At 36.3% G+C, this 24,625-nt stretch overlaps 3 protein-coding genes and 1 pseudogene across 3 annotated transcripts; all 4 read left to right on the top strand.

The window, feature by feature from the left end:
- Positions 1–581: 581 nt before the first annotated feature.
- Positions 582–1,829, top strand: LOC116130419. Its single transcript, XM_031416174.1, has 2 exons — positions 582–795; positions 1,427–1,829. Exons 1-2 carry the CDS (start codon positions 583–585, stop codon positions 1,562–1,564), a joined length of 351 nt encoding a protein of 116 aa, XP_031272034.1. The 5' UTR covers position 582; the 3' UTR covers positions 1,565–1,829.
- Positions 1,830–8,732: 6,903 nt separating this feature from the next.
- On the top strand, positions 8,733–10,419 carry LOC116130351 (protein TRI1-like). The gene is made up of 3 exons (XM_031416100.1): positions 8,733–8,887; positions 8,936–9,115; positions 10,219–10,419. Exons 1-3 carry the CDS (start codon positions 8,813–8,815, stop codon positions 10,342–10,344), a joined length of 381 nt encoding a protein of 126 aa, XP_031271960.1. The 5' UTR covers positions 8,733–8,812; the 3' UTR covers positions 10,345–10,419.
- Positions 10,420–11,257: 838 nt separating this feature from the next.
- LOC116130349 (F-box protein SKIP31-like) lies at positions 11,258–14,332 on the top strand. Its single transcript, XM_031416098.1, has 9 exons — positions 11,258–11,350; positions 11,421–11,591; positions 11,693–11,766; positions 11,866–11,941; positions 12,434–12,544; positions 12,852–13,026; positions 13,139–13,257; positions 13,931–13,985; positions 14,099–14,332. The coding sequence occupies exons 1-9, from the start codon at positions 11,258–11,260 to the stop codon at positions 14,173–14,175; spliced, it is 951 nt and encodes a 316-aa protein (XP_031271958.1). The 3' UTR covers positions 14,176–14,332.
- A 6,805-nt stretch (positions 14,333–21,137) lies between these two features.
- On the top strand, positions 21,138–24,152 carry LOC116130399 (annotated as a pseudogene).
- Positions 24,153–24,625: the final 473 nt, after the last annotated feature.

Genomic DNA, 24,625 nt, shown 5'->3' with positions numbered 1-24,625 from the left:
CGTGAAGGATGGAAAGCCTGACTAATCCACTGAAAAAGGAGAAAGAGAATGCCTAAATAAAGATTAAAAATGTTTCAAGATTTTGTAAATGATATTTTTCAATATTTTATTATTGTATTTTTAACCTATTAATAATTAATTTAAATTAAGGTTAAAATTATAAGAAATATGAAATAAAAATATAAAATTTTTGTGTGTGTTTGTTTTATTATTTTAGGTAGTATTTTTGAAATATTATTGGTAGGTAGAGTGCTTTATTATACCAGATTTTGGTCATTTTCTAATGATGGTGACTAAAATCTAGTAAATGTGGATGAAACGAGGATGTTTTTGTTAATTTTTAAATTTTTTTTATGAGTATTTAGTTAAATTAATAAACTAAATAGTATATAATAGTATTTTAGAAAAAGAAACATATAATTTCACTAAGAAATAGTATTAATAGAATGGGAAAAAGTAATTAAACAAACCGACCTATGATACGGGTAATTATAAGTAGGGTGTGAAAAGAGACTATTCGGTTTAAGAAGTCGGCTTTTTAGAGAGCTTTCACTACAGGAAGCCCAAAGCAAATTGAAGAAGATGGCTGCGAGAGGAGGAAGCAAAGCAGCGATGGGGGCGGTGAAGGGCGGAGCCCTTAAATTTGGTGGTGGGCCTTTTAAATGCAAATTCAGAACCAAATCAGCTTTGCCTTCTCCTTCTTCTGAGTTGGGCAAGTTCTTGAATATTCCCGAGACGGCTCGTTCGGAAACTTCCAAATTGATCACCAAGTTCATCAAACTCAACAATCGCGAGGTTTTTCCTTTTATCGACTTTCTGATAGCGGAGAAATTGTTAGATTTAGGGACGAACCCTTTCTCTCCTGCCGAATTTCTTGTGATTTCTTAGCTTATGTTGCTTGTAATACTAGGTGTTCGATGATTGTCCTAACTGAATGTTTCGAATGTTTTTTTTTTTTTTTTTTTTGGGCTTTATAATTTAAATTGCTGCTATTTGGGTTATAGATGTTTCCGCCATTTGCAATAAACATGGATTATTTGCATTAATTTTTTTTTATTATGATATGTATTCATTATATTATTGCTATTTCCACAATATTTGATATACATAAATTATTGTTTCTATGGAGATATGACCATAATTATGATCACATGTATGGGGAGTTTGTGGTAGAAAGTTTTTTTGGTCTTTCGGCAAAACACTAGCAGACAGTCATTCTTGTTGATAAGTACTGGTAGCATAAGATAATCTCACATCTATTTAGAACATCCATGTTGATTCCATATTATACACTTTGTTGTTGTGCCAGAAGTATATTTGCATCTCAAAAATTTGTTTATTGTTCATAAGTAATCCTCTTTCCTCTTCCATTCCCATTTCATGTCTAGAAATTATTGGCTGTGACATTTCTATGATTCTTTTGCAGAACCCTGGAATGAAGAAGGACATGCTTGGTGAGGAGAAGCTGAGGTCTATATTGTCTGGGAAAGACAAAGTTGGGATTCCGGAGATTGCCAAATTGCTGTCCGGGCAATTTGTCAAAACTCGCTACAGCCGCCGATAGTTGCCTGGCTTGATTTTGTTTGAACTGTTGTGCTACTAATAAAATTGTGGCGTAGTCAGAATATGCTATAAAAATTGAGGAACATAACTTGATGGGCATATTTGTTTGAAGTTGTAGTCAGACATTCAGTGTATGGTTTAAATCTGTTTGTGATAATTTCGTAAGTTATTATTATAGCTTTTTGGGAGAATTTTTCTGCTTCTTCAAGAGAATTGTATTCTGGAGAAAATATTAGCAAGCTGAGGATGAAGTTTTTGTCTTTGTTTCTAATGCCTCATGAGTTCATTTAATTTGAAGAGTTTGGGAATTTTTTATTTGGGAAAAAAATCGAAGGTAGAAAGCAAGCCTGCTGGAAAATGGGATACGAATACATTTGATAAAGCCATTAGGATGATTGAACATTGGCAAACACAGGGTTGCTTATGCTTGTTTCTGTGATGATTTGTTGATTGCAAGCCGTAACTTCCATTATCAGTCTTACACACAGGATTTTACTTACAATTGCAAACTATACAAATGTTCAATGAAATGCTCTTTTCTGCATCATTCTGATTGGCACATATGTGTCATTATTTAGAATCTAACAAGCAATGAAGCTCTGAATGTGAACTTGATAACCAGAATTAGAGAAACAATATAACCATGGGAACAAAAGTAGCACGTGCTGTACGTTCAGAAACAAAGAATGCTTCCCATGAGCCTACCATTGAAGCCCATTTATATGCCGAGTCATGGAATTCTTCATTTCATTCTCATCTGTGCTGAACATCACAAAATTTTGGGGAATATCAAAAAATAGTAACATATTTAGTACAGATAAACGTGCTTTAATAGGATGAAAGGGAGGAAATTTAAATCCCAAGTTTGGATTTAAAACAATTACACTGAAAAGCGCAGGTTTTTTTTTTTTTAATTTAAAAATCTGACGTGGCACTCTTAATTGTAGCTAAACATGCAAAAAAAAAGAGGACTAGAGTGAAAAGATTGAAACGTATATGGGTAATAGTATAATTAATAGAAATTTGTTTAAATTTTGAAAATTAGAAAACAACCCCCTCCCTTCAAAATCGCTTAATCGAGTAGTATACCTAAAAAACGATTGATGAAACACCTTCCATTTCACTGCGATTTTCGACGATAAAAGTTCCCTATTTCCTGCCAATATTCAATCCTAAAGCTTCGTTACACAAAGTCATAGCTGATATTCACAAAGAGAAGGAAAACCCAACCCCACTCCAAATCCTAGACTTCGGAAGCGGCAATTGTTCAAAGGTTGTTGAAGAAGACGCTCTGGTGGATCATCCAATGAGTGAAGGCGGTCCAGAGGCAGATGAGACAATGGCAGCACAAGAATAGAGAGAAGAATCGGAAAATGGTTCTGAAGAGGAGGATGTCAGTGAAGAAAAAGTATGTTTTTTACTGGCGGCTTTGAATTTGATGAAAAAATTGATTAGTTTGTGCGAATTTGGGGGATATGTAGTTGGTTTTATTGTTACGGTAGTTGTGGTATTTTGTCGAGCAGTTGGCGAGCATCAGGGAAGTGGCTTTGCTTGGGTTCTAAAGGATGGGGGAAGGTAAGGGAGGTCGTAGGGAGGTTGTTTGTGGGAGGTTAGAGGGTTGGGGATAGCAGGAGGTGGCGGAATAGGGGGGCTAGAGGGCCATGCACAGTTGCGTGCACACAGTTGTGCGTGGCTAGCCCTACAATATGTAGGGCAGCCCTCCAACCCCCCTATTTCGTCACCTCCTGCCATCCTCAATCATTTCCAGTCTTGAACCTGCCATAACAACCTCTGTAAGGCCTACATTGGCTTCCCTAGTCTTCTAAAGCCAAAAACACCCATTCCTCGATGCCCTCAAAGCCTATATCCCCCAAATTGGTAGCCTATTTGTTGTTTTGGTTCTTTTTTTTTTTTTTTTTTGTTTTGTTTGCTGATATTTAGTTTATATCGATTGTGCAGATTTTCCAAAGGTAAATTATAATGACTATGGGTTAGAGCTTGTAAGCGATAAGATACCGTACTTCCCCGTAAGGGTGACAATTAGGTCGAGTTGGAAAGTTTTTATGAGAATAATGGAGATTTTGGAGGAACAAAGGAAGGGTATGGACTGATTCAAAGATAGTTGTTTCTGTCATTTTGCAAACATCGGAGAAAATTGGAAAAAGGCGTTTTGGGGGCAGGGAGTGCATTATATGTTGCTACACTCAATTAAAAGCCAAGAAAAAAAATGAAATATGGTTCGTGGTGGATGGGAAGCCACTACGTTTTGGGATGATGGAATATGCCCTTATGACAAGCTTAAGATGTGGGGCATTTCCAGATGCGGAAGAGCAAGAGAGAATAATGAAAAGTAGGGCAGTCGATAAATTGGCTAGAAAGGTTTTGGGGGGGGAAGGCGTCTATTACAGGATGTAATTTAGAGAAGAGGTTAGGAGAAGATAGGGTATGCCTCTTTAGAGAAGTTCAAGATGTGTCTGGTATGGTTCGTGCATTCGATTCTAATGGCTTCTGACTCAACAAAAGCCATTACTATGGATTGGATGAAGTTTGCAAGCAACATGGACTTCTTTAATGCTTATCCGTGGGGACAGTTATCATTTTAACTGACCATTGACTCCCTGCATGGAAAAGGCATGGACGTCTTTAATGTTTATCCGAATATACTGGATCGCTTAAGCGATTTTAGGTCTTGCTTAAGTGATCCATTATATTTAATCTTAGTCGCTTAAGTGATCACGTACAAACCAGAATCAAGATCACTTAAGCGATTTTTCATTTTTACCCTTGGTCACTTAAGCGATCAAGTCCAAGGCAAAACCAAGTCACCCCAAGTGTACGATCGCTTAAGCAATTCTTCTCTTTTACCCTTGGTCACTTAAGTAATCTATGATTGCTTAAACGATCATGTCCAAGGCAAAATTAAGATCATTGAAGCGATTCTTTAATTTTAGCCTTGGTCCACCAAGGCCATTTTGCTTATTATCTCCTCGATCTTTTGATATTGTGCGCGTTTGAGTGAGAAATTATATTCCGTATTACGGGTTAGCTCTATATTTAATCATAACCATCCATATTTGTGAAATGAGGTATGTTTCTACTAATGTGTCACATTCATAACTAATTCAGTAAATTGATTGATTGATTGACTTGACACGACAATTATATTGATAATATTTATTTTGCTTGTCTTACTTCTTTGGGTAGCAATTAGTGACGTATACAGGTAATATGTGAAATTTTACTTACTTAAACCCTTTTTAAAATGGATGAAAAATGAAAAATAATTAATTTGATTTAATATGATATAAAAGATTATTTATTCAAGGTAACAATTAAATTTAGAACATAAAAAATTGAAAATAACAAGTCTTCAACAGTTGGCCTTGACAACTCTCTCGATTTCATCCTTCTTCTTGTGACATAACTGGAAATACAGGGATATAAAATCAATTTAATGCACCACAAAAGAAAAACATAATAACTTCATCAGCTTAAGCGATCGAAGATCGCTTAAGCAATCTACTAGTCATATCTGCATATATTCGATCACTTAAGCAATCTACTAGTCATATCTGCATATAAGAGAAGATCGCTTAAGCGAGCTTTTGTCACTTAAGCGATCTGGTGTTCACCAGATCTGATTTGAGTAGCAGATCGCTTAAGCGACCAAGGATCAATTAAGTGATATGGTGTTAACCAGATTTGATTTGAGCAGGAGATCATTTAAGCGATCTATTGTTCAGAGCTACAGATAAGAGTAGATCGCTTAAGCTATCTTCAGTCGCTTAAGCGATCTGATCTTATCTGCAGATTGCTTGCTTTCTTGCTTCTATTCGATTTGAACCTAATTTCCTAGATCTGCATGTGATTGATTCTAGCAACTGCTTCTCTTATGGCCAGGTTGCTTGTAAATTGAGCACTTATTCATCATCCGGGGAACCTCACAGACTGATGGAATACACTTAACTATTTTTCTCCCCTTTTCTGTCTTCTTGAATGGCAGATGAATGATAATGTCTTCTGGGGGAACATGATATATCGTTTCTGAATAAACAAACATGTAGTGGTTTGCCATATAGAGAGGGAAGCAAATTTCCATGCAAATTCTTAAACCAAAATCCGGCTTCTGTTAGTGTTTCAGTGCTGCTAGTGCACGAGGACAAGGTAAACGTTGAATGTTAAACACTTCACAGCTGCAAGTTTTACTAAGAAAGTTAACTAGGGCATCCGGATCATAGCTACAGACGGTGAACTCTTGAGCATTGAGACGATAGGTAAATAGTGCATTTGACAGTTCCATACGTTCTCGCAATAATTTTTCAGTTGACGGAACAAGGGTTGTGGTAAAATTATCTGACTCTGTATGACACTCATGGAACCATCGTGACAATGTCCTCTGGATTGCATAAAAAATGGCAACAATTGGAAACTCTCTTTCTATTAACAACTTCAAATTTATGGACTCGGCTATATTCATGGTCATGACATCGAACCTTCTTCTAGAAAGTAAGTTATACTCTATCGCTCGAAACCAACATCATGCTCAAGATACTTAGCAATTCTATCATCCTTTATTCGGATTTGCCGAAAGTGCTCCTCAAACTCATCAACTTAATAAGCTTTTGTTACCCTGTCATAGTATGTCTGAAAGAGGCCAAGACACTTAAACTTTTGTTTTATGTTCTCGCCAAGGAGTCTCATATAGAATTCGTGATGTGCTTAAGGGTAAATAGTGGCAATCTCCTTCTTTATAGAGTTGTGTCTATAGGATATTATGCACAACTTGTCACTGTCAGGCAATATTGTAAGTAATTGCTGGAAAAACCAATTCCAAGACTTGTCGTTCTCAGAGTCAACCACACACCATGCAACGGGATATGTGTGATTCTCACTTTCCTGTGCAGTGGCCACCAACAAGTACTTTCATACTTTCCCATCAAAAAGCAACCATCAACAGCCAATACCTTTCTCGTGTTTACAAAACCCCTTAGCAGCACCGTAAGCAACAAAAAAATATTTAAACCTTATATTGTTGTCCCACTTCAAAGCCGTCTTGCTACCTTGGTTTGTCAACTCAAGCATAGAATGGTACGCTTCTAATACTGTGTACCTATGCTCTGGCTGCCTTTCACAAAATCTGGTGCATGTTGTCTCCCTTTCTAGCATTTCTAGTAACTAACATCGCTTCCCAACTCTGTGAGCACAAGTCTCTGAATGTCCTTAGAAGATAGACCTTTCCCTTCAACAAATTGACTTTTGACAAATTGTCCAATAATATCAACAGAGGTTTGTCGAATGCTCGCCTGAAATATGTCCCAACCCACATATGTGCTCACGAGTATATGTGCTAACAATAAATTTTTCGGACTCCGCCAACCTTTACAATAAACCTGCCACTTGCACTTTCAGTCATGACATGCAACTGTCACTACTGATGAATTAAACTTTTTGGTAATGAACTCAAAATTACCTCTCACGGCAACATGTTTTAGCTTCCTCACTACTTCTTCCTTGCTGTCAAATAAATAACCTATGCACAAGTCTGATCCATTAGTAAAAACGCGAGGTGATTCACTACTACCCGCAATTGCCACCTCTGAACCTATATAAACGACCATATTGTTCTCTTCCTCAAAAACTATACCTTCTGCAAAATCTGTATTTATAGAAATCATTGCATCTGCGGGAACATGTATGGGGTCCTCCTCGCTCAACATTTTCATTTTGTCTCACATGACCAGCCTCTTCTACAATGTCCCCCTCACCACCCAAATCACCGCTTAATCTTGATTTTTCATCAAAGAAATCAATGCCCTTGTAGTTAAAATTAAAACCAACATTCTCCCCACCCAAATCATCGCTTACTCTTGAACCAACTTCCAAAGCTTTATCCACAATCGAAACCGTTAAAATCGGCCTCGAACCATTATCGCCCACATCAAGCATAAATAACTTCACATCTTCATCAGACATTAATACAATAGGGGGTATCTTAAAATTTGCAAGAGCTTTGGTTAAAACATACTTCACAACTATATCACTACGTGACAACTTAACCCACCTCTTCTAATGATTTCTTCAAACAACTCATCAAAACTAACTTCTGTACTCACAGCAACTGCTTTAACTTGTTCGCTCTTCCCAATCCACTTCCAACAACTTTCTTCCTCCACCCACTCACCAAAATATTCAACACCCAAAACCATTTGTCCCATGTCTAATAATAGCCAAGTACCTATAATGCAAGAAAACAAAAATTATTAACCGATATATTAAGGGTTAACAGATTTTAAAAAGCATCTTCAAAGTCACTTAAGCAATGTGGTGTATTACTTAAGCGATCTAGTATAAATAAGCTTGATCATTTAAGCGATCTTATGTCATATACTTGATCACTTAAGTGATCTGCCATCTGCTGCATTATACTAGATATATCAGATTGCTTAAGCGATACACAAGATTGCTTAAGCGATCCATCAGATCTAGAATACATTTTCAGTCATCTCCACTTACAATCAGTGCTACCATCCTCAACTGCCCACAATGCAAGAAAATATTCAACAAAATTCACTCATTTGAACTTGCATTATATCAAACACAATCCAACAACCTAAACAACTAAATCAAAATCATAATCTAAACCCAATCCACCATTATATCTTTGTAAATCGAAATTTAAAATGCAAAGAGGAGATACACATACCTGGACGAAGTGTCAGGATGGGGAGGAGGCAGATCTTTGGCGGAGAAGAAGTTAATGGCAAAGGAAGAAGAAAATGTTAATGGCGGAGGAAGAAGAAGATGTAGACGAAGCTTAGAAGAACAACAACGAGGGGAGGTGCATTAATGGCAGGAGGAAGAAGAAGAAGATATTTGGGTTTGTTTGCAAGAATTTTAGGTTTTTTGAGATATATTATAATTTTTAAAAATTACTTACTTTAAAACTACATAATTTTTAAAAGATTATGTAGTTTTAAAGTATTAAGTAAATAGTCTTATTATTGATTAAGGATAATTAAACATAATTAGTAGTTAATTATGTTTAATTATGCTGATAATGCAGCACGCCTGAATGGTGCGAAGGGTAAGAAAGTCTTTTAGCGCAAAATTTTCAAACTTGCGGGGTATATATAGCTTTATGTAGAGTCATTTGTCATTTGTGAAACAAAACCCTTGCCTTTTGTCTTTCCCAGTTCTAGGGTTTTTAGTGGAGTCAGTGAGGTATTTGCAGGCAAAAGAAGAGAGTGAAATGGCAGCAACAACAATGTGCAACAGGGTATTTGGAGGATGCAGGGCACTGATGGCAGCAGCCAAGTCATCTTCATCAGCAGCAGCCAAGTCATCTCCGTCAGCAGCAGCCAAGTCATCTCCGTCAGCAGCAGCCAAGTCATCTCCGTCAGCAGCAGCTGTTGGCTCGGAGAAACCCAAAAAGGGGATTATGAAACCGGTTTCTGTATCTCCACAACTAGGAAGGTTTATTGGAGCCAACGAAGCTTCTCGTGTTGATGTTGTCAAGAAAGTCTGGCAACATGTCAAACTCCACAACCTCCAGGTGCTTCCTAAGTTTTCGCCTTTATCAAATATTTTGATCATACATTGCTACATCATTTGCTGTTTCGCTTGTTTAGCATGTTATATAATAACCAAGTTGAGTTTTCGTCCACTGAAGTTTGTTGAATAAATAAAGGAACTCTTTTTTGGAATGTTAAAAAGCAGGATTCTTGAGAAAGTATATGAACTTTTTTTTTTATGGTGATTTAGAGATCTAAAGCTGAAGAGTAAAAACTCAATGCTTAGTTCAAAAGTAAAAGAATAATAAAATTTATGGTCAATGGAGCCGGGTTGCTTAATAATTGGTTTCCCTCAATGATTAGGCTAGTACTTGCAATGTTTTTTTATTTTTTTTAAGAAAGATTTTTTCTTTTATTTAATGCTTGGTTATAGTCAGAACACCATGTAGAGTATATAGCTAATAGTTCTTAATGATCATAGTTGTCTTTCTTTTCCCGTGGTGGGAATCTAAAAATCCTTGGTGAGGTTATTTAATCAGTCTATCGAATGTGCATGTTTTATAGTTGTTCTTCTTTCCACAACTATCTTAAGGCAAATAATAAAGTGCTAATTATATATTGAAATATGAAATTAACAATGAAGAGGGATTCATACCTTGTCCTTCTTGTTTTTAAAATTTCCCCTGAACATTAACTTTGGTCAGTTATATTTCTCAAGACTGTAGCAAGACATATAGGATTTAAACCTTATATTAACTTTAGAGGGGATCCTTTTAATTTATGTTTGTGCCTGGGGCCCAGACCATGGTTTAACCAAATAAGTTGGGGAATCTATGATTATATTTTAACTTCCCCTTCTATGGTTATGGTCCTAATATTTCTTTTCTTTGCTAACCAACAGTTGTGGATAAAACAAGTGGTTTGAGTTAATGTTATTGTTGAAGTTGACTCTCCCATGTTTTGACCGATTGAGTGTGATATTTTAGGATCTAACAATCTATTATAATCAAAATTTATATGAAAAAAGAACGCAGTTTTCACACAATCATGAAATTAGGAAACTAGCATGCCTACCATTTTTGTTTTGTCATTTGTAATGTTTTGTAGAATACTGTACATGACATTATGCTCTGATGTTTTGTAGAATCCTGCAAATAAGAGGGAGATTCGTTGTGATGAGAAGTTGAAGAGTATTTTCAACGGAAGAGACACCGTTGGCTTCCTGGAGATTGCCAAATTGCTATCCCAGCATTTTGTGAAATCTGCCTGATGCTGTTCTTTCAAATCAGTTTATCTGGGTTGTGGTTTGGTTTTGGATGTACCCTGTAGTTTAGACTTATGAACCCTTAAATCGTAGATTTAGCACAAGGCCAGAAATCCATGTTCATTCAGCTATTGAGATGTGATACGGAAAAGGTTTCAAATAGATGTGTCAAGACATCTGATTTTCACTATGGTAGTATCTTGGGTTTGGTTACAGTGAAGATGGATGTAATTTGAACGATTAGTTTCTAAACTGGTTATGAATTGTTAGATTCATTTTCATATTGTGCTTCTTTCTGCTTTAAGTTTGATATAAAATGGTGTTTATATATGCATGTATGCTTCAAACCAGGATTGATAACCAGCACCATTAAAAGAAGAAAAAAAATGCTTACCCAAGGGAAGAAGACTAGATGCAAGACATCTGTTTTAACTTGATTTGTTTATATAAATGTTACTAATATTTGTGAAATTGCAGAAAAAGGGGAATCTTGAATGATTCACAAGAACAGAGACCATTGCATTTTCTACAAAGCTATCGAAATTTCAATTATAATTATGTAATCTCATTGGTAAGCCAAGATATTTAGAACTGGAACGACAGATCTGTTAATAATATATGGTGTAGACTACTTGTCGGTTTTAGTTTTTACATTTAAATTACCAGATAACCTGTGGGCTGGTGGAGTTGGAAAGTCAGTAAAGTTTTCCGTAGAGTACGGGTAGGCCCATTAGGGAAGTGGCGTGTCATCTAGACCGTCCATCTATCTCTGTTAGCTTATCCTCGTATGATCATGGAAGGGTTTTGTTTGGTTTTCACCTCCCAAAATAAAAATTTAAATAAATAACTAAAATTCCGGCCACCACCACCAGCATCGTCCGATCAGATTCTGGTTGTCTCCGTCTCCGATCTTCCATTCATGACGTTGTCAGACGATGAAGACGCGTCCTTAGCTGAGTTTCTCGAATCTGAAGTCCTCTCTGAAGCCTACGATGCCGACGCCGATACCGAGGTTCTACTCGTTTTAGCAATAACAATATCGTTTTCTCTTATACCATATTAATGCTTTGTCTGTAAAATAGAAAGAGAGGAAATTGAAGGAGGATGAAGAAGAGCCAAAGAAGAAGAAATTGCGTGTAGAGGAAGGTTCAAGCTCAGGTTCAGGTGCAGATCCGGCGAGAATTGCGAGTGGAATTTTGAGCAAGATTCCTCCCGAACTATTTCCCCACATACTCAAATTTCTCTCTTCTGAGGTTGTATATATCAAAAAATTGGATGTTGATTTTGATCATTTTTCAGAACGTTGTCTTTTTTATCTTTAGAATGTAAAAGTTGTGTTTTTTTCTTATGGCAGGACCTTGTATCGTGTTCACTGGTTTGTAGATTCCTTAATTATGCTGCTTCTGATGAGTCTCTGTGGCGTCGCCTGTGAGTTTCAGTTGATTTTCTGCGTATTCATGCTTTGTATGTAAAGTGAAGATGTGGTCATGATTAAATCCGTGCTTATTTTTGTTTTTGTTTGGGCAGATACTGTATGAGATGGGGTCTGTTGCCGCCTAATAAGAGTTTGCGAGTTTGTGCTTGGAAAAAGCTTTACATTCAGGTTTCTTTTCTTTTTTATTTTACTCTATTTTTATTATTCTGTTGTAAGTTAGCATAAGGATTATGAATCATTGCACTTCAAGATTGGTTATTTGCATAAAAGTTTATAAGGGCAAACATGTTCATATTGGTGTCTGCATATAAGAAGAAATGTGCCATTTTTTAAACTTATGAAGTGCTCTTACTAGTAGGGAAATGTGATTTTTATGGAAGTACTATAAATTATTCCTTTATTTTTCTTAATGGTAAGAGTTGAGCTCTAAACTTTGTTATTGTGGTTACATCCTAACCAGTTTTACTAAAAGGGAACATCTATAGTTTTGGGCTTAGATTTCCTTGACATTACATTTCTAAGTGTGTTTGGAAGTTGGATTTTTTTTTTTCAAGATATTCTTGGCTGGTCTATACCACATTGAATTCTTCATTGAAGATTAAAAAATTGTTAAAGCTGTGTAGACATTAGTCTTTGAGCAAACAATTCTTCATGTTGCAGCGAGATGAGGAAGATATGGTTGAATTTGTTAGAAATTGCTCAGCTGAGTTTAAGGAGTACTATATGCAAATGCAAGTAGCAAAGAGAAGTCAAGCACCTCTTCCTTCACAGGTAACATGTGATACTATGGCTTGAGCATCAACATTCTTTCTCATCAAAATTAAGTTGATAATGAAAAACATAGAGAATAATAATGACATTGGTTATCAAAAAATAATTTGCATAGTAATTATTAAGGAAGAAAAAAGTAAAGAGATTTTTATATCACCTCTTTTGGTACCGTAAGTTGTGTGCTTTTATGAAAACACAAATTCCCAGAGAATTTGTTTCTGGCACATTATTTGCTTGAGTTCACATGTGATATTCTCTTATTGCAGTTTATGTTCAGGCCTTATTTGCTTTTTATTGTGATGTGAAGGTGAAGGATGACAGGATAATTCTTGACAAGACAGTTGGTGATCAAGTTTCTATCTGGAAAAGCAGTCGGGGCCTGACTGATAACATGATTACTGACCATGCTTGTTCTGGAGAAACGTGTAGTTACCACCAAATTGGCAATGTATTTGTCTGTGAGAAGACTGGCTATGTTCATGGTAGGAAACACTCTGTTAACAGCATCGACCGTTTTCATCTGCATGCATGATAATGCTTACTACTTACTTTTGGAGATTTTAATGTTTCAATTTTGTCTTCCCTTTGCTCCAGTCTGTGATGATACATGCAGAGAGGTCATTTTGGACCCCAACGATTTGCTTATGGTCTGTAAAATTTCTGGGCGCTGTTTTGAAAATTTGATGTCACAAGCTGAAACAGAGTCAGATTCTGTGAGTATAAGTTTTCTGCATCTTCATTTGTTTGCTAGAATTTTGAACCATGAAAGACTAAATGGGGATAAGTTCACTGTGTGAACTAAATTTTAATTAGTTAATCTGGCTCCTACACTGTTGCTCAGGACTCGTAATTTACCTATGGATAATACCTTTTTCTGAAGTTCTCTGGGCACATAACATTCTGGGATAAACAAAGCCTGAATATATGGGCTTTCTCTGACCTGTAAATAGAGCAAAAATCCATATTGGTGCTACACTTTTTTAGGGGCATAATTTGAATGGGGAATGTTGGTTTTTCCAAGTTGTGTGAAGATGTACGTGCATGTATAGAGAGCTGCTTTTGGAAATTTATAAGAACAGTGAGAAGACATGCTTATTCTTGTCTTGAATGCCCAATATGATGGTTTTCCTCCTTGGTTCAGTCTCTCCTCTAAATAAATTTATGTGCAACATGCTAAACATGCACTTCTGCCTGGCCATCAAAAGAGGAGGAAAAAAAAAAAAAAAATACTCTTTCGGCTTTATAGCATTTATGTCATCATGCATCTACTGCAAACACTTATAGGACCCAATTTAATGATCATCCATTACGTAGGTTAGATTAGTGTTGTTTTTTATCCTGTAATTTTCTCTGATTTATTCCCCTAAATTTTCTGTCAAATTTTAGGAACAAGGTGGTGTGGCAGATGAAGCAGAGCCTTTCATGGGATCTGGCCGATTTGGTAGTAGAAGTTACTCCTACCTTGTTATCTTATAGTTTTTTTCCTTGATTTAGCGTCCTTTTTTTTTTGGTAAATATTGCTATACATCTCATTTTCTGATGTATGTATGCCAGCTCGAGCTTATACATTGGGATACAATTGTGATGATGAGAAGGAGCTGGAAGCTGCTTTGAGGTTTTGCCCGATTTAAATTACAGTTTCCTTGGAGATGTATGTATTGATCTGGTATTATAGAGCTGTTGACAAATTTCACACAACTACCTTGTTAAATATTTAAGCTTTCTCACTTTTACCGGCTGTAAGAATTAATTACTTAGTGTTAGGTAACTTAAATTATGTTTCGTGTTGATCTATCTCTTCTTTTTATAGCCATTTTATATAAAAATTGCTCCCATACAAACCCTCCGGTTGGCTTGCTCTGAGCTGGCAAGACTCTCAGAAAACCTGGGATCTTGTGGAATATGGGATGTGGCTAACTTTGTTAGGTAAATAAAATGTAACTCGTCGGCGTCGGTATTCTAGGCCAGATCTCATCGATGCCAGCGTCGAAAACCCTCCCCATCACCAAGGAATTACTCCCCTTTTCCTCTCGCCTAAAACCCATCTCACCCCACGCCTGTTAGCCTCGTTAATCGTCAGAAAAATCTCATTGTTGCTGTTGCCAGTTTTGTTCGATTTTCGGTTGATTTACTCACCGGAAATCAACTCTGTTACTACCATTGCAGTCACCGGCAATTTATATTCAAAAGCTCTAACATTTCGGCCGTCAATTGTTCGTTGATCATCCTCCCGAATCCTAGAGTTTTGGGTGAATAGGAAAAATATAAAGTTGACCCGTTGAAGCTTTCGGGTCTCGGTTGAACCGGCCGGGCCAGGCCGGGCCAGGCTGGGTTTTAAAACAATGCCCAAGAATGCATGGATGGGTTTAGTATTTATTTAGCACCTTGAGAAACAGTTAAGACTTGCCTCACATGGAAACCAAAAGATGAACCTAGCATTGGAGTCTTGTTTTTAAGTTGAGTATATGAGAGCATATTATCATGTAATCGTGATCGTTGGTCGGTATCAGAAGTTTTGTTGTTGCAAAAGATTTTCGTTCTTGAGCTATACTATAGGTATAGGGTTCATCTTGTGCAAGTTTTCATTATCATTATTGTGGCCGGGAATCATTTGTGGGTTGTCATAAAAATGAAGTAATAAGACTGCACAAAAATTTGACATCTAATTAAAAGTTGGAAACCAAACCATGCGTATTTTAAGAATCCATTCGTCGGTTTGTTTTTCAGAAAATGAATAAATAAAATCTTCATTAATGAAAGGTGAATGTAAATGAAGCCAATTGGGAGATAAGAGGCTTATACTTCCATTACCATGACTTTTTCATCCCTGTCATAAAGAATGCAAAGGGAAGATACACATAGGATGATTTTACCATTTTACATTAATTTCAATCTAAGCATAGTAAACTTTCTGATCGGAAGTCTCGGACAAGGCCCTGCTGAACAAATAAACCAAGGAATAGCTCTACTTGAGGCCAACTTGCACGCGTCCTCGTCGGCGCCACTCTGCATCTTCAGACCCTTCATTTACGCTTTAAACCTACACCTGGAACCCTATTATCCCATTATATATAACAATAATGCTACAGACACCGGGATTTTTGCACAGAAATGTTGTACCGGCCTACGTGTCTTGTGACTCACACCACACACATTGCACGTTATTAAATTTTGTTCTAGTGAACGGTCGTTCATCAAATATGGACGGCTGTTCACTTACATGGACTCCCGTCCATATTATATGGATGGGGGTCCATTTACTATGTACAGGCGTCTCCATTTAAAGGAAGCCCGTCCATCAGTAAAATGGAATAATTTTTTTTTTTATAAAAATTAGGGACGACCGTTCATAGGTTATGGACGACTGTCCCTAAATATTGGACGGGCATTCATATGTTAATGGACGCCCATCCATTAACAATTCTTTTTAAAAAATTAAAAAACATTTAGGGACGACCGTTCATCAGTTATGGACGGTCGTCCCTTCATTTTGGATGGGCGTCCGTAAGGAATTGACGCATGTCCATTATGTTGTTTTAAAAAATTAAATTAAAACTTTGGACGCCCGTCCATAAATTGTGGATGGGTGTCCCTTACGGTTGGATGGGTGTTCGTAAGGAATGGACACTCGTCCATTAGGTATGGACGACCGTCCCTTTTCTAAAGGACGGTCGTCCACATAATATGGACGACCGTCCATAATATAATGAAATGTTTTTTTAATTAATTTTTTTTATTTGCGAATAACATTAGCTTCTCCAATACGCTTCTCCAAAAACCAGTGCCAAAATTCTTCGAGAGAAAGAAAACTTCATTTTATACCTATCGCCACCTTCTGCTTCATCGTTGTCGTCTGTTTTTTGCGTCTACGTTGCGTCTACATTCCTCAGCCATTTCTTCCTCAACAGCCGTTTCTTCCTCATTTTCTAGCTCCCGTGACAAGAACGAAAGCTATAAATTTTTCATCAAACAATTTTTTACAGTGGAAAGGGAGATAAGAAGATTAAAATTTGTTCAGATTAGAAAGATTTGTTGAGATTGTTAACCAGTTTTTATTTTAGTTATGCATTTATTTAGTTTTGTATTCTATTTTGGATTGAATATATGTTATAATAGAAAAAAACTGATAGAGAATATTTGTTGGTGATTGTTATGAATCAGATTCGTGAACGCGAACACTAGTATTGGTTTTGCATTAAATTACAGAATATGGAAGAATCCAGTTTGCTTCATTTCAATGATGTTGAGGTAAATTGTGCTCGAAACCTTAACTTTTTCGTTAACAAGATTTTAAAGTTATTGTATCGTATTGTTTATTTTGATGTGTTGTATTAGTACACTCTAATTTTGTTTATTATAAAACTATTAAATGATCAGGAGAATGAACGTGATGAATTAAAAGATATGGGATGTGCAGAGGAAGAAGTGGAGCCTCATATTGGAATGGTGTTTGATTCAGTTGATAGTCTAGTGAAGTATTACAAGCGGTATGGTAACAAAATGGGATTTGAAACAATGATACGTACGTCAAAGAAAGGTGATGATGGAGAGATGAGATATGTGATAGTGGCATGTTCTTGTTTTGGGAAGGAGAGATGTTAGTCCAAAAATACCTTGAAAAAACAACATGTTGCCAAAACAGATTGTAAGAGTCAGATTAGTGCAGCTTTGAATGGTGAATGCAAATGGGAAATTAAATCAGTTGTACTTGAACATAACCATGATCTTACAAGTCTGACAAAAAGAAGATATTTCAAGGTTAACCGAACGATACAACCTTATGTGAAAAGGCGACTTGAAGTTAATGATGTGGTTGGGATTAGATCGTGTAAAAATTTTCAGTCATGTTTAGTTGAGGCATGAGGTGTAGAGAATTTGATGTTTCTACAAAAAGATTATAGGAACTACATTGAAAAAGTGAGAAAGCTACGACTTGGAGTTGGAGATGCTTCGGCAATACTCAAGTATTTTATGAAAATGCAAAAGGAAAATTCAAATTTCTGGTACATGATTGATGTAGATGAAGAGAGTCGATTACAGAATGTGCTATGGGTTGATGCTAGATGTAGGGCTACATATAAAGAGTTCGATGATGTTGTCACCTTCGACACAATGTATCTGACGAACAAGTATGATATGCCATTTGCTGCTTTTGTGGGGGTTGATCATCATGGACATTCGATGTTGTTAGGTTGTGGGTTAATTTCTTATGAGGACACTGAGACATTTGTATAGCTATTTCGTTCTTGGCTTGAATGCATGGATGTTGCTCCTAATGGAATTATCACTGATCAAAATAAGGCCATGCAAAATGCACCTCGTATATTCAAGGGTAACGATTTTAAAAAGCCACTTCAAAGTCACTTAACCCGATGTGTGTATTGTTTAAGCGATCTGGTATAAATAAGTCTGATCATTTAAGCGATCTTATGTCATATACTTGATCACTTAAGTGATCTGCCATCTGCTGCCTTATACTAGATATATCAGATCGCTTAGCGATTCACAAGATTACTTAAGTGATCCATCAGATCTAAAACACATTTTCAGTCATCTCCACTTACAATCGGTGCTACCACCCCCAGCTACCCACATGCAGAAAATATTTAACAAAATTCACTCATTTGAACTTGCATTATATCAAACACAATCCACAACCTAATAAACAACTAAATCAAAATCATAACCTAAACCTAATCCATCATTAAACTTTGTAAATCGAAATTTAAAATGTAAAGAGGAGATATACATACCTGAACGAAATGTTAGGATGAGAAGGAGACGATCTTTGGCGAATAGATGTTAATGAAAGAGAAGAAAAAAGTGTTAATGGCAGAGGAAGAAAGTTGTAGACGAAGATGTGATGAAGCTTAGAAGAAACATCAATAGCAGGAGGTGCGTTAATGGCAAGAGGAAGAAGAGAATGTGTTTGGTGTTGTTTGCAAGAATTTTGGCTTTTTGGAGATATATATAATTTTTAAAAGATTACACAGTACTTAATTAATCCTAATTAACCATTAATTATGTTTAATTAACCTTGGTCGATGAAAAATATGTTGAAAATGCAGCACGCCTGAATGGTGCGAAGGTAAGAAAGTCTTTTTCAGCTCAAATTTTCTAACTTGCGGGGTATATATGGCTTTATTGTAGAGTCATTTGTCATTTGTGAAACAAAACCCTTGCCTTTTGTCTTTCCCAGTTCTAGGGTTTTAGTGGAGTCAGTGAGGTATTTGCAGGCAAAAGAGGAGAGTGAAATGCAGCAACACAATGTGCAACAGGGTATTTGAGGATGCAGGGCACTGATGGCAGCGCCAGTCATCTTCAACAGCAGCAGCCAAGTCATCTTCGTCAGCAGCACTGTTGGCCCGGAGAACCCAAAAAGGGGATTATGAAACCGTTTTCTGTATCTCCACAACTAGGAAGGTTTATTGGGCCCAACGAAGCTTCTCGCGCTGATGTTGTCAAGAAGTCTGGCAACATGTCAAACTCCCACAACCTCCAGTGCTTCCTAATTTTCGCCTTTATCAAATATTTTGAACATACATTGCTACATCATTTGCTGTTTCGCTTGTTTAGCATGTTATAATAACCAAGTTGAGTTTCGTCCACTGAAGTTTGTTGAATAAATAAGGAACTCTTTTTTGGAATGTTAAAAAGCAGGATTCTTGAGAAAATATATGAACTTTTTTTTTATGGTGATTTAGAGATCTAAAGCTGAAGAGTAAAAACTCATGCTTAGTTCAAAAGTAAAGAATAATAAATTTGGTCAATGGAGCCGGTTGCTTAATAATGTGTTCCCCAATGATAAGGCTAGTACTTGTAATGTTTTTTTTGTTTTTTTTAAGAAAGATTTTTTTCTTTTATTTAATGCTTGGTTATAGTCAGAACACCATGTAGAGTATAATATATAGCTAAAGTTCTAATGATCATAGTTTGTCTTTCTTTTCCGTGTGGGAACTAAAAATCCTTGGTGAGGTTATTTAATCATCTATCGAATGTGCATGTTTTATAGTTGTTCTTCATTCCACAACTATCTTAAGGCAAATAATAAGTGCTAATTTATATTGAAATATAAAATTAACAATGAAGAGGGATTCATACCTTGTCCTTCTTGTTTTTAAAATTTCCCCTGAACATTAACTTTGGTCAGTTATATTTCTCAAGACTGTAGCAAGACATATAGGATTTAAACCTATATTAACTTTAGAGGGGATCCTTTTAATTTATGTTTGTGCCTAGGGCCCAGACCATGGTTTACCAAATAAGTGGGGAATCTATCATTATATTTAACTTCCCCTTCTATGGTTATGGTCCTAATATTTCTTTTCTTTGCTAACCAACAATTGTGGATAAAACAAGTGTTTTGAGTTAATGTTATTGTTGAAGTTGACTCTCCCATGTTTTGACCGATTGTGTGTGATATTTTAGGATCTAACAATCTATTATAATCAAATTTATAGAAAAAAGAACGCAGTTTTTACACAATCATGAAATTAGGAAACTAGCATGCCTACCATTTTGTTTTGTCATTTGTAATGTTTTGTAGAATGCTGTACATGACATATGCTCTGATGTTTTGTAGAATCCTGCAATAAGAGGGAGATTCGTTGTGATGAGAAATGGAAGAGTATTTTCAACGGAAGAGACACCGTTGGCTTCCTGGAGATTGCCAAATTGCTATCCCAGCATTTTGTGAAATCTTCCTGATGCTGTTCTTTTCAAATCAGTTTATCTGGGTTGTGGTTTGGTTTTGATGTACCTCTTAGTTTAGACTTTGAACCCTTAAACTTAAATCGTAGATTTAGCACAAGGCCAGAAACCCATGTTCATTCGATGTTATACGGAAAAGGTTTCAAATAGATGTGTCAAGACATCTGATTTTCACCATGGTAGATGATGTAATTTGAACGATTATTTTTCTAAACTGTTATGAATTGTTAGATTCATTTTCATATTGTGCTTCTTTCTGCTTTAAGTTTGATATATGAGTGTTTATATGCATGTATGCTTCAAACCAGGATTGATAACCAGCACCATTAAAAGAAGAAGAAATGCTTACCAAGGGAAGAAGACTAGATGCAAGACATCTGTTTTAACTTGATTTGTTTATATAAATGTTACAATATTTGTGAAATTGCAGAAAAAGGGAATCTTGAATGATTCACAAGAACAGAGACCATTGCATTTTCTACAAAGAATTTCTGTGATATCAAAGCTATCGAAATTTCAATATAATTATATAATCTCATTGGTAAGCCAAGATATTTAGAAGTGGAACGACAGATCTCTTAATAATATATGTGTGTAGACTACTTGTCGGTTTTAGTTTTTACACTTAAATTACCAGATAACCTTGAATATTGGGCTCGTGGAGTTAGTAAAGTTTTCCGTAGAGTACGGGTAGCCCATTAGGGAATGGCGTGTCATCTAGACCGTCCATCTATCTCTGTTAGCTTATCCTCGTATGATCATGCAAGGGTTCTGTTTGGTTTTCACCTCCCAAAATAAAAATTAAATAAATAACTAAAATTCCGGCCACCACCACCAGCATCGTCCGATCAGTTCTGGTTTCCTCCGTCTCCGATCTCCATCCATGACGTTGTCAGACGATGAAGACGCGTCCTTAGCGAGTTTCTCGAATCTGAAGTCCTCTGTGAAGCCTACGTGCCGACGCCGATACCGAGGTTCTACTCGTTTTAGCATAACAATATCGTTTTCTCTTATACCATATTAATGCTTTGTTTGTAAAATAGAAAGAGAGAAATTGAGGAGGATGAAGAAGAGCCAAAGAAGAAGAAATTGCTGTGTAGAGGAGTTTCAAGCTCAGTTCAGGTGCAGATCCGCGAGAATTGCGAGTGGAATTTTGAGCAAGATTCCTCCCGAACTATTTCCCCACATACTCAAATTTCTCTCTTCTGAGGTTGTATATATCAAAAATTGAGGTTGATTTTGATCATTTTTCAGACGTTGTCTTTTTTATCTTTAGAATGTAAAGTTGGTTTTTTTCTTATGCAGGACCTTGTATCCGTTTCACTGGTTTGTAGATTCCTTAATTATGCTGCTTCTGATGAGTGTCTGGGGCGTCGCCTGTGAGTTTCAGTTGATTTCTGCGTATTCATGCTTTGTATGTAAAGTTAAGATGTGGTCACGATTAAATCCGTGCTTATTTTGTTTTTGTTTGGGCAGTACTGTATGAGATGGGGTCTGTTGCCGCCTATAAGAGTTTGCGAGTTTGTGCTTGGAAAAAGCTTTACATTCAGGTTTCTTTTCTTTTTATTTACTCTATTTTTATTATTCTGTTGTAATTAGCATAAGGATTATGAATCATTGCACTTCAAGATTGGTTATTTGCATAAAATTTATAAGGGCAAACATTTTCATATTGGTGTCTGCATATAAGAAGAAATGTGCCATTTTTTAACTTATGAAGTGCTCTTACTATTAGGGAAATGTGATTTTTATGGAAGTCCTATAAATTATTCCTTTATTTTTCTTAATGGTAAGAGTTGAGGTCTAAACTTTGTTATTGTTGTTGCATCCTAACCATTTTTACTAAAAGGGAACATCTATAGTTTTTGGGCTTAATTTCCTTGACTTACATTTCTAAGTGTGTTTGGAAGTTGGATTTTTTTTTTCAAGATCTGGCTGGTCTATACCACATTGAATTCTTCATTGAAGATTAAAAAATTGTTAAAGCTGTGTAGACATTAGTCTTTGAGCAAACAATTCTTCATGTTGCAGCGAGATGAGAAGATATGGTTGAATTTGTTAGAATTGCTCAGCTGAGTTTAAGGAGTACTATATGCAAATGCAATGTCAAAGAGAAGTCAAGCACCTCTTCCTTCACAGGTAACATGTAGACTAATGGCTTGAGCATCAACATTCTTTCTCATCAAAATAAGTTCAAATTAAGTTGATAATGAAAAACATAGAGAATAATAATGACATTGGTTATCAAAAAATAATTTGCATTTATTATTAAGGAAGAAAAAAGTAAAGAGATTTTTATATCACCTCTTTTGGTACCGTAAGTTGTGTGCTTTTATGAAAACACAAATTCCCAGAGAATTTGTTTCTGGCACATTATTGCTTGAGTTCACATGTGATATTCTCTTATTGCAGTTTATGTTCAGGCCTTATTTTGCTTTTTATTGTGATGTGAAGGTGAAGGATGACAGGATAATTCTTGACAAGACAGTTGGTGATCAAGTTTCTATCTGGAAAAGCAGTCGGGGCCTGACTGATAACATGATTACTGACCATGCTTGTTCTGGAGAAACGTGTAGTTACCACCAAATTGGCAATGTATTTGTCTGTGAGAAGACTGGCTATGTTCATGGTAGGAAACACTCTGTTAACAGCACGACCGTTTTCATCTGCATGCTGATAATGCTTACTACTTACTTTTGGGATTTTAATGTGTCATTTTGCCTTCCCTTTGCTCCAGTCTGTGATGATACATGCAGAGAGGTCATTTTGGACCCCAACGATTTGCTTATGGTCTGTAAAATTTCTGGGCGCTGTTTTGAAAATTTGATGTCACAAGCTGAAACAGAGTCAGATTCTGTGAGTATAAGTTTTCTGCATCTTCATTTGTTTGCTAGAATTTTGAACCATGAAAGACTAAATGGGGATAAGTTCACTGTGTGAACTAAATTTTAATTAGTTAATCTGGCTCCTACACTGTTGCTCAGGACTCGTAATTTACCTATGGATAATACCTTTTTCTGAAGTTCTCTGGGCACATAACATTCTGGATAAACAAAGCCTGAATATATGGGCTTTCTCTGACCTGTAAATAGAGCAAAAATCCATATTGGTGCTACACTTTTTTAGGGGCATAATTTAAATGGGGAATGTTGGTTTTTCCAAGTTGTGTGAAGATGTACGTGCATGTATAGAGAGCTGCTTTTGGAAATTTATAAGAACAGTGAGAAGACATGCTTATTCTTGTCTTGATGCCCAATATGATGGTTTTCCTCCTTGGTTCAGGTTCTCCTCTAAATAAATTTATGTGCAACATGCTAAACATGCACTTCTGCCTGGCCATCAAAGAGGAGGAAAAAAAAAAAAAAAAAAAAAAAAAACTCTTTCGGCTTTATATCATTTGTCATCATGCATCTACTGCAAACACTATAGGACCCAATTTAATGATCATCCATTACGTAGGTTAGATTAGTGTTGTTTTTTATCCTGTAATTTTCTCTGATTTATCCCCTAAATTTTCTGTCAAATTTTAGGAAACAAGGTGGTGTGGCAGATGAAGCAGAGCCTTTCATGGGATCTGGCCGATTTGGTAGTAAAGTTACTCCTACCTTGTTATCTTATAGTTTTTTTTCCTTGATTTAGCGTCCTTTTTTTTTTGGTAAATATGCTATACATCTCATTTCGATGTATGTATGCCAGCTCGAGCTTATACATTGGGATACAATTGTGATGATGAGAAGGAGCTGGAAGCTGCTTTGAGGTTTTGCCCGATTTAAATTACAGTTTCCTTGGAGATTATGTATTGATCTGGTATTATAGAGCTGTTGACAAATTTCACACAACTACCTTGTTAAATATTTAAGCTTTCTCACTTTTACCGGCTGTAAGAATTAATTACTTATGTTAGGTAACTTAAATTATGTTTCGTGTTGATCTATCTCTTCTTTTTATAGCCATTTTATATAAAAATTGCTCCATACAAACCCTCCGGTTGGCTTGCTCTGGCTGGCAAGACTCTCAGAAAACCTGGGATCTTGTGGAATATGGGTGTGGCTAACTTTGTTAGGTAATAAAATGTAACTCGTCGGCGTCGGTATCTAGCCAGATCTCATCGATGCCAGCGTCGAAAACCCTCCCCATCACCAAGGAATTACTCCCCTTTTCCTCTCGCCTAAAACCCATCTCACCCCACGCCTTTTAGCCTCGTTAATCGTCAGAAAAATCTCATTGTTGCTGTTGCCAGTTTTGTTCGATTTTCGGTTGATTTACTCACCGGAAATCAACTCTGTTACTACCATTGCAGTCACCGGCAATTTATATTCAAAAGCTCTAACATTTCGGCCGTCAATTGTTCGTTGATCATCCTCCCGAATC

The sequence above is a fragment of the Pistacia vera genome, unplaced genomic scaffold (assembly GCF_008641045.1).
Source record: "Pistacia vera cultivar Batoury unplaced genomic scaffold, PisVer_v2 Contig22, whole genome shotgun sequence".
NCBI classification, from domain to species: domain Eukaryota; kingdom Viridiplantae; phylum Streptophyta; class Magnoliopsida; order Sapindales; family Anacardiaceae; genus Pistacia; species Pistacia vera.
Note: the sequence above shows the minus strand (reverse complement) of the source record. Positions and strands in the feature narration are given on the sequence as shown.

Bases quoted from the DNA above. Each gene is read 5' to 3' on its own strand.
- LOC116130419 (XM_031416174.1), top strand. From the start codon at position 583: ATGGCTGCGAGAGGAGGAAGCAAAGCAGCGATGGGGGCGGTGAAGGGC. The intron at 796-1,426 runs GTTTTTCCTTTT...ATTCTTTTGCAG, and splicing joins TCAAACTCAACAATCGCGAG to AACCCTGGAATGAAGAAGGA.
- LOC116130351 (XM_031416100.1), top strand. From the start codon at position 8,813: ATGGCAGCAACAACAATGTGCAACAGGGTATTTGGAGGATGCAGGGCA. The intron at 8,888-8,935 runs TCAGCAGCAGCC...AAGTCATCTCCG, and splicing joins CAGCAGCCAAGTCATCTTCA to TCAGCAGCAGCCAAGTCATC. The intron at 9,116-10,218 runs GTGCTTCCTAAG...GATGTTTTGTAG, and splicing joins TCAAACTCCACAACCTCCAG to AATCCTGCAAATAAGAGGGA.
- LOC116130349 (XM_031416098.1), top strand. From the start codon at position 11,258: ATGACGTTGTCAGACGATGAAGACGCGTCCTTAGCTGAGTTTCTCGAA. The intron at 11,942-12,433 runs GTTTCTTTTCTT...TTCATGTTGCAG, and splicing joins GGAAAAAGCTTTACATTCAG to CGAGATGAGGAAGATATGGT. The intron at 13,258-13,930 runs GTGAGTATAAGT...GTCAAATTTTAG, and splicing joins CTGAAACAGAGTCAGATTCT to GAACAAGGTGGTGTGGCAGA.